This window comes from Trachymyrmex cornetzi, unplaced genomic scaffold (assembly GCF_001594075.2).
Source record: "Trachymyrmex cornetzi isolate Tcor2-1 unplaced genomic scaffold, Tcor1.1 scaffold181, whole genome shotgun sequence".
NCBI classification, from domain to species: Eukaryota; Metazoa; Arthropoda; class Insecta; order Hymenoptera; family Formicidae; genus Trachymyrmex; species Trachymyrmex cornetzi.
Window position 1 is genome coordinate 134,076 of NW_017296430.1, and position 14,651 is coordinate 148,726.

General features: G+C 31.9%; 1 protein-coding gene across 7 annotated transcripts in view; it reads left to right on the plus strand.

The window, feature by feature from the left end:
* The window catches only part of cno (adherens junction formation factor afadin), a 149,590-nt gene that overhangs the window by 46,448 nt on the left and 88,491 nt on the right, over window positions 1-14,651 (plus strand). For 3 of the 7 annotated variants that reach the window (XM_018504750.1, XM_018504743.1, XM_018504744.1), the window contains exons 6-17: window positions 8,316-8,412; window positions 8,621-8,915; window positions 9,354-9,472; window positions 10,025-10,288; window positions 10,809-11,088; window positions 11,350-12,006; window positions 12,090-12,338; window positions 12,525-12,665; window positions 12,746-12,811; window positions 13,212-13,285; window positions 13,374-13,492; window positions 14,136-14,279. In XM_018504750.1, the coding sequence (XP_018360252.1) occupies window positions 8,316-8,412; window positions 8,621-8,915; window positions 9,354-9,472; window positions 10,025-10,288; window positions 10,809-11,088; window positions 11,350-12,006; window positions 12,090-12,338; window positions 12,525-12,665; window positions 12,746-12,811; window positions 13,212-13,285; window positions 13,374-13,492; window positions 14,136-14,279 (2,505 nt within the window). Of the gene's footprint in view, window positions 1-8,315; window positions 8,413-8,620; window positions 8,916-9,353; window positions 9,473-10,024; window positions 10,289-10,805; window positions 11,089-11,349; window positions 12,007-12,089; window positions 12,339-12,524; window positions 12,666-12,745; window positions 12,812-13,211; window positions 13,286-13,373; window positions 13,493-14,135; window positions 14,280-14,651 lie in introns of all 7 variants that reach the window. The other 4 variants (XM_018504746.1, XM_018504747.1, XM_018504748.1 and 1 more) reach the window with 4 other exon arrangements.

The window sequence follows — 14,651 nt, forward strand, 5'->3', positions numbered from 1 at the left end:
AACGTAAGAAGGCTAAACTTAATATTTATCAAAGTGAAGTTTCAGTCTCTCCCTTCAGAGAGTGAAATGTATTCACTCTCCACATAGATTGAAAATTGACTCCCATTTGGAGTGATTTTTCACTCTCTAAGAGTGAAAATTTCACTCCCGTCGGACTGGCGCAACTATCACTCTTTGTGATAGTTTGGGAGTGAAATTTCACTCCCAAAAATTTAGAGTGTAGTTTATATCATTTTTGTAAAATATGTTTTCTTCGACCATATCCGTCTGCTTTTTATTGAAGAAGAATAATTGTTAAAAATAGCAAGATTTTTTAATTTTATTACATATACAAATTTTGCATATTATTGAGTTTTTCGATAATTGTTAATAAAGTTTGCAGTTTGTCTTGTTTGCATGTATACCTCTCATTGTATATAAAAGATGATACCCAGGAGATAACAAAATATTATTTGAACATATTATGTATATAGCTTTATTAGAGAATGCGGATAATTTATGAAAAGATCGTTATAATTTCAGACAGAAATGTTGATTTTATTATTTGATATCATCGCGATATAGTTTTCTCGATTCAAAACAACCATTATTTATTTAATCGCAAATATTAAAAAGAAGATTGATCTTAAAGGAGAAGAAGTTATATATAGTTATACTTGTTGTGAGTTATTATTGTATATGAATAGAATATTTTTCTTTAGCCATTCTTTAGGTTTAGGCAGGTTTTGTGCGTTCCAAAGGCAACCGAGACCAATAGGATAGAGAAATGTCAGACTGATTAGGGTGTACGTCGATCTCTTTTTACATGCGTCGTACATCCGCAACGGCAAATCGGCGACGGCGTGTACGCCGGAATTGAGTCCGCGGGAAATCAATAAAACGCCGGAACGACTACGTTATATATCGACCTACATTCAAGTACTAGCGTGCCACCTTCGTTTTTCTAAAAATATCTTGGGTAATTTCTCCTTTCCGCCTGGTGGAGTAGTCGCGTGCGCCGATCCCAATCATTTCGACATGTTGCTCCGCGTTGAAGCGAAATTTTCAGTTTCTTGATTATGATCGCAGCGATGACGAGTCGCGATTTCCAATCGAAACGATTCGGATCGTACTTATGACGATTAAAGATGTATTACACATAAATTTTCATAATAAAAAAATTGCAAATTACTTGCATTTAATAATAAAAAATTTAGCGACAGCTTAGAATCTGGATCAAAAATTATTTCAATAAAAAGTAATGTTTTTTTTATTTGTGTTCTAATGGATATATGAAGAAATGTATTATGAAATAACAACAAAAATCTCAATTTTTTAAATAATTGTTTTAAGTGCTATTCAAGATGATTTATGCAAAGTTTCATTATAACGCAGAGATTAATTGTTCCATAAATGAACAAAATTTATTTTTTTGTTTATTTACAGAACAACTAATCTCTGTATTGCAATAAATTTTGCATAAATCATCTTGAATATTTAAGACATTTTTTTAAAATTTAAAAAAAAACTGAGATTTTTGTTATTATTTTATAAAAAATTTAAAAAAAAACTGAGATTTTTGTTATTATTTTATAATACATTTCTCCATATATTTCTATTAGAGCACAGATAAAAAAATATTACTTTTTATTAAAGTAATTTAATAAAAAGTAAATAAAATAATATTTTTGATGCAGATTCTAAGCCGTCGTTAATTTTTCTATTACTTTTCAATGCGATTTGAATAATCTGTAACTTTTTTTTTTATTTTGAAATTACGTAATATATTCTTAATTATTCCGGATACAAAGCATAAGTTATTTTGAAATACTTATGTACATTAAAAAATTGCGATTTTTGTTATTTTTTAAATTTTAGTATTAAAAAATAATAATAAACTAAATAAGCTCTAAAAATGTCTTATTTAATAAAAATAGAATGTTATAAATACAACTTTCGTATGTATATAGTTTATTTAAAGTTTAAGTATTTGTAAGAATAGGTGTGATACATTCTTAAGCTATTGAAGATACGATGTTAGTATGTACATAGAATTTCAGTTGAATCTAATATAAATATTTTTATGTAGGTATAATATATACATATAGATAAATGAACAGTCTTTTTAAGTAAATAAATATTTTTTGTTTTTCCTAAATTAATTTCTATTTACGTATAATAATGAAACAAGTATTTTAACAAGAGTAAAAAGTTTTAATGCTGTAATTATGATATTTGGAACCGGGCCCAATGTAGGCCCCCTAAGCTTTGAGAATTCTTTTATTTTTTTGCTAAAGTTTAAATTGAAAATTAATGGTCATATTCGAAAGAGGGAACATTTCTGAACATTGAAAAAAATATGAATCATGTTTATATATTTATATAGATGCAGTAGAGATTTAAAAGAGAGATAGCATTTGGGACACCTTAGCAAAATGTACATCCAATGTGAGCCACGTATGTTTTCCCTTATTTTTCATACGAAAATATTAAAAATATGGAAAATAAAGTGATCCAACGTTATTTTCATAAGTTTATAATTTTACTGCATAAAAATATATTAATATATAAACATTAAAAAAAAGCTATTTAGCAACTTAAACATTGAATATCTGTGTTAACTTCTTCTTGTATATAGAACTATGCTTATGGATCTATTCGTAGTTCGGACAAGTAAAAGGCCCTTTATCATTTTTAGTTAATCTCACACAATCTTTATGAACATATTTGTGATAAATGTCACATCTACGCACGTGTTCGGACATGGTCCACATTGGTATAAAAAATCCCTTTCTTTAAGTATAAACAAAACATTGTGACAAACACGTAAACTAAATATTAGGAATGCACCGGATCGTAAAATTATTGGATATCTGATATCCGGTTGGATATCCGAGAAGACAACCTTTGCTGCAAAAAAAAGCTGAATAAAAGAAGAAAAAAAGGGACTGTAAAGGAAAAATAGTGATAATAATTATGATTTTAATGTTATTGTCCGAGTTTGATTATCAATAGAGATGATAACTGTATAGAGAAACAAATTTTGCAGCAATATATAAGATATTATAGCATTGTGAATATGCATACTTGTTTACAGAATATTTATATTAAAAATATCAACAATTTAATATTATAAAATTTCAATCAGATATATTCCTGGATTCTAATGATATCCGACTATTCGGTCGGATAGTAAAAAAGTGCCGGATAATATCGGATACCGAATACTTTTCGGATATCTAATGCATCCCTACTAAATAAGTATAAATATAGAACTACAATAACATGAATTACCAAAATTAATAACCACGTTTTTATAATTATAGAACGCAATTACTTACGGAATATTACATCATGACCACGACGTAACAGTTTTTCCTCTTTTTACACAACTCAATGAATAATATAATTTGTGAATCGATGCAATTGAGTTGTATGGATTGCCTGCTCAAATTATTATTGTTATCTGTTAAGGATGTATTAGATGTACAGAACCTGCAAAGAAAATTAAATTTAAAAATATGTTTAATATTTACACTTCAAATAAACTATATACATATGAAAGTTGTATGAATAATGATTACATTTTTGTTTAATAACACATTTTTACATTTTAGTCATTTTATTTGTTATTATTTTTATTGTTAAAAATTAAAATTTCAAAAATGGTAAAATTTACATTTTTCTTTTAGAAATACTTTAAATATTCAAAATAATTTATGTAGAGCTTTATTGTAATTAACTGATTAGTGTTACAAATATATAGAACAAATAAATATTTTGTTTATTTACTGAATAACTACTTCATGCATCGCAATGTAAATAATCTTGAATTACATATCTTGAATCTACGGAAATCTTGAATAATGTACTTATATTAAAAAATTGAGATTTTTATCATTTATTTTATAATATATTTCCATATATTTTTATTAGAGCACAGATTTAAAAAATACTACTATTTATTAAAATAACTTATGATCCAGATAGTAAACCGTCACCAAATTTGTCATATTATTTTTGAACGTGATTTAGAATAATCTGTAATTTTTTTCATAATTTTTTTATCATTTCGAAAATATGTATATGTAAAATATCCTTAAATTAATCATATAATTATATACAAGCGGCCAATGGCTCACTGAAACAGCTCAAATTGAGTTGGGTTATCTTTATTTTAGAAATATTAAATTTTTTAATTTAGAATTTTTCGAAATTATATTTTTAAAGAAGTTTTAAATTATTTAAAATAAAGTATTTTGAAGGTCAGTCTAAAGTTTAACGCATACTTTACACTTAATGATTTTTATAAATAATGTATAATTTTTTTCCTATGACAAAGTTTTATTCAAATATTTTCTTATGAAAGAAATTTATGATATCATAACTTGTCCAAAGATTTACACATTAAATAATAGGATAAAATTTTTTTGTTAAATTCTCATAAAATTAAGAAAAGAATTTTGTAATTGCAATTGCAAAAAACAAAATTTAATAACATTGTAAAAACATATATTATTGATTAAAAATTTGCTCAACTATATAAAGATCAATATGACTGATTTCAAAATCAGTCAGATTGATTGTTAAACTTTTTGTTTATAAATCTTTCTTCGCGTGATCAAAATATTGATATTACAAATTATTATTTGGCAACGTAATTATCTTTGAGGTACGATTGATCACGATTTAATGTGAACATGTGTATGCCTTTGTTCAATTAATTAGCAGAGAGAAAAGCTTTGATTTATCTTGTAATTATAATATATAATATTAGAAATTTTACAAATTCATGATAACATACATATGTAGAATATTATTCAAGAAGTGTCTCTATAGTCATACATATAAAAAACCAAGAAAAATAACGAATCAATAATCGTAGATTAGTAATTTCGAAAGAAAGTCTAGTAAAAGAAGAGCTATTGCCGGCTGATTACGCAAAAAAATAATTTTTATTTTCTTTCTCTCAATGAGAAATTAAAACTTGCATGAATGCTTCTATATGTATATTTATAACACTATCCAACGCTAATTATAAGGATACATCTTCCTTCAGTGGTTTTTCCTTGTCCCTATTTTCCATTAAAAATTAACCGTCGCATGAATCTGTCCCGATTTAATGCGGAAACTGATAAATAATTTCATAGGGAATAAATGAAGCGGCTATAGTTTCGTATAGTGCAAGGGACACTTGTTAACACGCTTGCGCCGGTCTCACGTGCACTCTATTCTTGTTTCTATACTGTATGTTCTACGGGACAAAAAGTAACAAGAAGTTACACATCAGTGTTGTTTTAACGGGCAAGCCGCTTAGAGTATCGTTTTGTGCGTCACGGACATTAAAGGCGTTACGCTTTCGCTTTCGCTTATAGCTGTTTCAAGATATGCGAATAATTATGTGCGAACATTTAACATTTTTCATTTGCGTTTATAAAGTTGCGTTTATCGATTTACGATGCTTAAGATAAAATAAAAAATACAGCAAATAATTTTCTCATAAAGTACGCGATTTATTGAATGTGTTTAATAATACAGATTTTTGCAGTTTTAAAAAAATTAATTGCAATTTTAAACGGAGTCTTTAAACATATATTAATTCGCGTATAGATATAAATTAAAAATAATTAATCTCCAATAGCGCGTGTGTGAAATTCGTTACTTATAATTACTTATCTTTAATCATGTTAGGTTCGAACGCACATTATGTATGTCTGTCTGTCTGTCTCTCTCTCTCTCTCTCTCTCTCTCTCTCTCTCTCTTTCTCTCTCCTTATTTGAATTAGAATTTATATATTAATAAAATTTAATTGTTTTGAAAAATATTTTGTCTTAATTGTATTATTTTTCTGCAAAAAATTAATTAAAATTTTATTTAATTGATTTTGTCAACGAAGGATCATGACAACGAATGAGAGAAGCAAAAGATATTTATTTACAATCAAAGTTTTAGAATGCAATATAAAGATCTACAGTTACTTTTTAATTCAAGATTGTTAGTCATGTGTGTGTGCCGAGTTATTTTTGTTTATGTGGTTTTTGCTTAATGATTATTGAGTTAACTGCGTCTATAATGTCTACAAATCTTTCGTATTACAATGTGACAGTAGCATTTACTGCTCCGTGAACTAAAAGGTGAAAGCTATGTACAAATTGCAACAGGTGCATTTTAATTACGTGTGCCGAAGTTTTGTGTTATTCCTAGAATTTTGTATTTTATGAAGGTATTTTTCACTAATCGATTTGTAAATGTACCGGTATCCATAAATGTATTGGTACCGTTCTGAGAAAATCGATTTATCCGCGATATCATCAGGAAAATCAGCCTACCAATCTAATCGTTTTTTTGTGCTTATTACTTTATGTACGACTTCAATTCTGAATAATATAAACTTTATAATAGATATTTTGTGTATCTTTATAAATATCTCATTTACGAATGTTTTCTAATAGATTCTTCACACACAGTAAATATCTTACTATTATAATTTTACAAAAACAGTTTAAACAGTTTATTAATATATATATAAATACATTATCTATAAACATTATATATAACTATTAATACGGAGACACTATAATATCGACAATAATTGAGATTATGAAATGAAGCATAATGATAGTTGTACTTATAAAATTAAATCAATCAAAAATATAATGCTCGAAATGAAGAAGTGAAAAATTCGCTTTATAAAAAGGTGTATTTTTGTGACAATCTAATGTGAATGGCAGAGTTTTTTTTCTATTATACGTGTCATTGACATAAAACTGTTAAAGTGTCGGTTTTGGTTTGGATAAAACTCTTATGGTTATATCTTCATGTTATTACTTGTAAATCGTCGATTTAGAAGTGTTACATGATTGGACTTTGGTCATTCAAACCACGCCGAAGCGGCAAAGCGGAGGTGATGTTAGGTGAGTGTCCCATGTATTGCTTTCAACGAGCATTTAACCTTTGGGTTTTGGAGCAATTCAAGTAAATTTCAATCTAAAATTGGGCAACGTTTAATGAATCAAAGTTTACGAAATTTTATTATAAATTGATCGTATGATTATACCTTTTGTAGAGGCTTGTGGATTATTTGTATTTGACGAAGCGCTCATTGAATTCTATTCTCGAATATCGGACGCTTATTTACTGTAAGTTTCTCAGGAACTCAGGAAAGAATCTCTTGAGATTTTAAGATTATTAAATCGATGATTGTAAAGTGATATAAATTGCAGCCCGTAACGTCAACAATCAATTTAGAGCTTTGTGATTAGACTGACATATTTAATACTTGATTTGATACTTGATTGACTGCAACGAAAATCTTAATGTTGACCTTAATTTACAATAAATTTCTTCTGAGAACTAAAACATTTGTAATATACATGTACTATAGAGTATAGCTGTAACTATATGATATAGGTGAAAAATAAAAGTATTTTTTTACAACAATTTAAAAAAACTCAAATTTCTCAAAATTGTGACTTGATGGGACACTTGGTAGATTGGAATTACGTGAAACAAGAGAAAACTATCGAGAAATATTCTCCTTCCCTTGGGAAAAAGCGATTTTTTTCTTGTATAATACTCACCACGAGGTGGCACCGCGCCGTTTGTAGAAGTAAAGGTGAGGGAAAATGTGATGAAAACATTTGCGACGGCAACGGCGGCGGCGGCGGTGGGTACAATGACTGTGCCGCGCGCTGACCCGAAGCTAAGAGTCATTCTCTCTTTCCGTTTTCTTCCGTGAGAAGCCCGCACCGTATGTTTTGAAGCACGCACACGTACGTTGAACGTAGGAAACGCGCGGTAGTAATGTAACGCGAGAGAAATGCACGATCGCTATCCGGCTCATCGTACTAATTCGACGATTTATCGCGAAACTTCTCATACGCGATTATTATATATGCCACGCATTTTTACGTCAACCGACAAACGCTCATATGAACGTTGAAAACCTTCTCCCCTTCTCCCTTTTATTTTCCCTTTTTTCTTACCGCTCTCATTCGTTCCTAGAACTATACGATAAAATGTTTGATACTCTTCATTACGCCCATTATCTAGTTATAAATTTTTATTTATGTGTTTATTTATTTATTTATTTATGTGAATTTTATTATCAATTTTAAGAAATTCAAACAATTTTATATCATTATATATCAAGTCTTGTTTTTCGAGAAATTATTGACTGTCTATATTATATTTATGACATGTACTCCTCAGCTTGTTATAACTCTTGTTTGGTTTTACAAATTTATAATTTATAGATGTACTAGATTATAAATTATATATAGCACAGTCCTCTTTTGATGTGTTTAGATAAAATCTTACATGCATTTTTATTGCAGGTTCCATTATGTTTCACGTGAGGAGGAGGCCCGCAGATTACATGCCGCGGAAACGTAAAAAGAAACCAGCCGGAAAGTGGAACGAGCTGGATCATAAGTATGTCAGTTTTAGGGAAATTTTTATTCGGAGAACATCAGAAGTTGCCCGACATTCTTTATCCGATGGATGTTTAGTCTATCGTTAATTAGTTATATTTTGATGGGTCATAATATTTCATGACATAGCAAATCCTAGCATCTTTTTAGTATCTTTAATCCTTTAACAAATATTTTGACAAAATTAGCCATATTTGCTTTTTATATAGGTACGAGGACGAGAGGCTACCATTTCTGCTAGAACTTAATCCTGACGGCAGCGATATCCCGAATGGCGCCGGAGTGCGGCACCGATTACAACCAAATGTCACGGAGGTAGGATCAGAGAGACCGATAGGACCGCAAGCGGTGCAAGCGCAAACACTGACGCTGCCGGGACCGACGGTGATGCCCAGGCATTGCGTTATAGCCTTTACCGAGAACATTGTGACTCTCACACCATGTTCCAGAGATGCGCATACGTATGTTAACAATCAGAGGATACATCAGACGACCATTCTGCAGGTGCGATCGTTTTTGCAATCAGGATACTTCCATATATTCGTATTTGTATATACAGGGGATCTGCCAACAACGCTCGTGAGCAGGTAGAGCGAACTGAGACGAAAAGTCCTACCAATACCATTTTACAATTTTCCCAATAATTAACGAGATATTAATTTCTAAAGATCGTAGTCACTAGTCACGCGGGGAATTGTTTTTTTTTCGCCGCCGTGCGTAATTATTGCTGTTTGTAATAAACAACAACTCCCCGCATATCTAGCGATTACGAGCAATGGGCGAGCATTTGGCAGCATGGCCGGCGCGGCCATTTATATAAAATAAAATTAAAATTTTCTTTACTTTAAATTAAATTAAATTTTATATATTGAATTGTTAATGCGCACCGATTTGAAAAGCAAATATAATAATAAACTTCATCGTTATTGTGCTCACTTGCAGAATGGAGCTATCATCAAATTCGGCAGAATGCACACCTTTCGATTCATTGACCCGGCGCCGGAAGAGCGCATTAGGCAGAGACACGATTCCAATAAACAGATCGACTACACTTATGACCGGTAAGTTTGTGACTCATAAGTAAGTTTGCGTTCTCCTTTCTCTCGCCATTGCAATCAGATGAGAATAGACATGATGCGCGAATGTTGCACGTTCGTTGTAATTTAGTCGATACATATTCCTTTTTGTATTGCAATGTGAATACACTTACAATAGTTCATGTTATTATAATTATTAGATACTTTTGTTGCCGTATTGCATTAAATCTTATACATATGTAGATTTCTAATAATTTTACCTGAATTACTAATGCTTTGTCTTTGAAAGTATGGAATACTTGTAATAAATGTTAAAATTTATAGATTGAAAAACACAGTATAAATCTTTTTATTAAATAAGAAGAAAGAGAAAAGATTAAAAGAGTATTCTACATTAATTATGATTATCACATTTTATTAAAAATCTACCTTCGGCTGAATCTTATTAAAGAATCGAAACGTATTTTTCCACGAATTTTTATTACACTTTTTTCACTTTTTAAATTTATTTCGCTTGATATGCTTTACGTTTGCTTTTCCTGTTGTGATGCTCGCTTTGCACACGCGTAATGATAGACGCTCGCCGGACGCGACCAGTCAGGATGTCAGCTCAGAGAAGTTTCATCCGGGGTCTGGAACACCGAACGGCGGTGGTCAGATCTCGGGTCAAGCTCAAGAGCGAGCGACCCCGTCAAGTCCTTCGAAGTCTGCTGTTGCAACAGTTCGTAGTCCTCGTAGTCCCACGCACCCGCCGGAGCCCACGCACAATTATGAGACCACATTCGACCTGGATGGAAACGTGGAGACTGCTAGTCTAAGCAGCAGCAGGGATGGTAACAGGTAGCAAACCGGGGAACAATTATTAACAATTTAAAAACAATTTGAATTTCTTATGTTTCAAAACAAAATGAGGAAGTTAGGATTACTACGAATTGGCGCTGTAATTAGTACGCGTAATTAGTACATATTAATACAAAAAACTGTTTAAAAAGTATGCTTGATTTAACTTAGTTATTTTCTCGATTTGTATAAGTTTATTTTTTTTAATTCTTTAATTTGATCACTTTACATTTACGACTTGTCAATTTAGCTAAGTTATTTATTGAATGCACAATTATTATGCAATATCAAGCATTCTTTTAGAATACTATTGCATTGTAGAATGTACACTGTCAATATTTTCTTACAATATTATAAATGTATATGTAGAATTATTCATAATTAGGGAAAATATAATATTGTATGAATGTATACCTTTAAATTATTTTTTGGAAATATTGATATTGACTTTTGAAAAAGAAGATTTGAAAGTTTAAATAGATTATGAGAAAACAAATTAATGCCTATTGATTATTAGCAGGCTCTCACAATACGATCGGCAACCGCGAGGCACCGATCCAATTCTGCCAGCTGTCTTAGAATTTCTCGAGGAAACAGAAGAGACATTCCTTCACGCTGTCATCACTGATATAGAACCCTCGGCGCCACAGTTCAAGTTGGCGCCAACCTATACCCTCTATCTCAGCGCCAGATATCGCGCCAGCACTCATTATAGACCAGAATTGCAGCCTACGGAAAGAGCGCACCGACTTACCGTCATGTTGGCGAATGTTGCTACTATGATACAACGCGTTATCCAAGTATTTCTATATCTATGATAATAATTTTGTCCTTTCAAGCAACGTACCTATTTTTTAAGATGGTTCATGTAAATTTCGAAATATCTTTGAATTATTTCAGTAAATATATTTAAAAAAGTGTCTTAGTTTATATAGATATAATCTAAAAGTGTGATTATGTTACAAATGATTATTCATAATAGCATATACGAATAGTCTATGAATAATATGTAATGAATATATGAAATATATGAAAAAGTTTAAGGAAAATTATGTTTCCAGGAACGTTACATGGACGCTTCGTCATTGGCCTTTTGGCTAGCGAATGGCTCAGAGCTATTACATATGTTGAAGAGCGACCGGCATGTGGGTGCATTTTCCACGCGAGCGCAAGATATCTTAGCAGAAGCGGTACATACGGCTTTCGGCTCATTGGTGCGCTGCATCACATTAGAGCTTACACCAGCAATGACACAGTTCATGGCGGACGCAGATGAACCGGCGAAGGAGGCTGGAGTACTGCAGATTTTTTCAAACACGATGGCCTTATTACGACGATGCCGTGTGAATGCCGCATTGACGATACAGTTATTTAGTCATCTGTTTCACGCGATCAATGCCACGGCTTTCAATACCCTCGTCTCGAATGGAAATCTGTGCGTCAGATGGTTCGGACGCAGACTTAAAGCGAGACTAAATGCATTAGAGACCTGGGCCGAAAGGCAAGGCCTGGAACTTGCCAGTCAGTGCCATTTGGCGACGATCATGCAGGCAACTCATCTACTACAAGCTCCGAAATACAATGCTGAGGAGCTGGCTACGCTAAGCTCGACCTGCTTTAAATTAAATTCTCTACAAGTGAGGGCATTACTACAAAAATATCAACCGGCTGCGGACGAGCCTAGGCTACCTGCCGAGTTGATCGAGAACGTAGTGAGAGTGAGTACATTTAATAATCTGCGTTTATATCTTATTAAAATAAAATATCATTTTATGTTCTTCATACAATCGATGTATCATAGGTAGCAGAAAGTGTCGCGGATACGCTTGCGCGTGCAGACGGCCGCGAAATAAGACTAGAGGAGGAACCTGTCCTAGGGTTAGCATTGCTACTTCCCGAGGATGGCTACAGTTGCGAAGTAATAAGAGGTGTTCCACCGGGATTAGCGGAATTTCTGACACCTCTGCAACGAGATGGATTATGTCGAATGGCAGCCCAACCTACTAGTAGTGGTTATTGGACCATTTACATGATAGATCACCACAACAATGTAAGCTACAAATTTTTACACGAAAATCTTTGCATAGTTTTTAATACGAAAATTAATTAGTAAGCAAATCATAGCGTTTATAATCCATCATTTTTATATGTGTGTATCTTTCTAATTTAATAATTGTAGATTTTAATAATTGTAGAAAAATATTTTTATATTTAATTTTTTTTAAATTTTTTGCAGTTGCGTAGTCCCAGCGCAATGAGTAATAGATCTGGTGGCTACATCAGTCACATAAATCAAAACCAAGCTCAACCTGAGATACATGTTATTAAATTACACAAGAGTACCAACGGTATGGGCTTAAGCATCGTTGCAGCAAAGGTGTGCATTCTTAGCTACGTATACTTATTTATTATAATGAAATGATATTAAATCTGTTATTTTAATTCTGATATACGTAGGGCGCAGGACAGGATCGATTAGGTATCTACATCAAAAGTGTTGTTGCTGGTGGTGCCGCAGATGCTGTAAGTAATTACCATTTATTTAGAAACATTTCATATTTCTTATGATATCAAAATCATGTTTAAAATGTATGATAATATTTAATGTATATTGCATTTAATTATTATTAAATAATATTTTACACATGATAACATTTTTAGGATGCGCCAAGTTTTAATCATACGCTTCTAAATGTGTTATATTGCATTAAATATGGTTAGATTAACTAAAACTTTATTTAAAATTAAGAAAAAACAAGACACAATTTTAACAATAAGTAAAATTTAAAAAATCCTGATTATTATGAAATCAAAACTTATGAACACGCACGCGCGCGCACACTAAAGTAATTCTGATTAAGTTTTTATGAAAAACAAATTTTTATATTATTCAATTAACTTATTTTTATGTATTTATTTTTAGGACGGCAGATTGACGGCAGGTGATCAACTACTCAAGGTAGATGGACAAAGTCTGGTCGGGATAACACAGGAAAAGTATGAAAAGTTTTAATAATTACATATGTAATTTTAACTTAAATTTCTTAATAGTTTAAAATATTATATCATTAAAATTTATTCGCAGAGCTGCTGAGTATCTTGTACGTACCGGTCCGATCGTGACATTGGAAGTTGCGAAACAGGGAGCTATATATCACGGACTTGCAACGTTATTATCTCAACCTTCTCCGGTGATGTCAAGAGGTAAGTTCGAAGATTAATATTGTAATTTCCAAAACTAATTTAGCCTTTGGAGAAAGATAATCGAAATCTTATCAATCGATAAAACGCGTGAAGAAAATAATTCTGTACGTTTCTGTACGATTTATGTCTTACAAGAAATTCAGTTTAGTTTTTCTACTTTTCTTTCTACCGTGCAAGTATAATTATTAAGATTCAGTTTCACAATTCATGGTTAATTCTTAACCAAGGTTCAACTTATTTCTCATCTCTTTTCAATTTCTAAAATTAGAAAGAGATAAGGAATAAATAAGCTAAATCTCGGTTAAGAGTTAACAATGCGTTGTGTTATTAAGTTATTGTACAAAAATTTTATTATGAAATTACACGTGATGCAAATAATCCACTTGATGAAAATTATTTATTATAAATTGAATTAATTTAATGATATATAAAACAACTTTTCGAAACGGTCAAGCATATCATTTTCTTGCTTTAAACGTACGTGTGAACAAGATCTTATTTTCTACAAAATACTGATCAGATTTATCGCCAGCGGACATTTTTTAATCCAAGTAATCGCTTTGTCAGAATAACGCTTTTCGCTTCGCTTTACTGGAAAAGAACCCGCTTTACTAACGCTTGACTAATCACTTGGTTCATGCAGCATATAAGACTCGGCCCAGGTCCGAGCTCTTAGAGTCAGCGGTAGAGACAACGGAGACGACCAATCAGCCAACCACGTCACACTCAATGGGTGACTTATTGTCCTTTCCGAAGCAGGTGCCGTGTCAGGAGTTAGTTCAACCAGGTGCGATATCATCTCAATGCATCTTCGAGACACCCTTTTATCGTAATCGGCTCAACCGAGGTTTCTCACGAGTCGACGTCGATGAGTACCGTTCTTCCATGCGACAAGATCCGCTCTTTCGTCAGAGAGGTGCATATCTTAATGTCTATTCCGTTGACAACAGAGAACACATCTATTGTCCATCCACCCCTATCGTATCTCCCATACGTCTCTCGAGGTCTCGTATATCTTGTCCCTTGATTTCTATCACGAGCGACAATGAGGTATCATCCGTCATATATCAGAATGAAAGTGACGAGAGTGACGATAAGATCATAGAGGAAGGAGATAGCAGCACGGAACAAGATGGAGCCACGACGAGTAATTTAAATT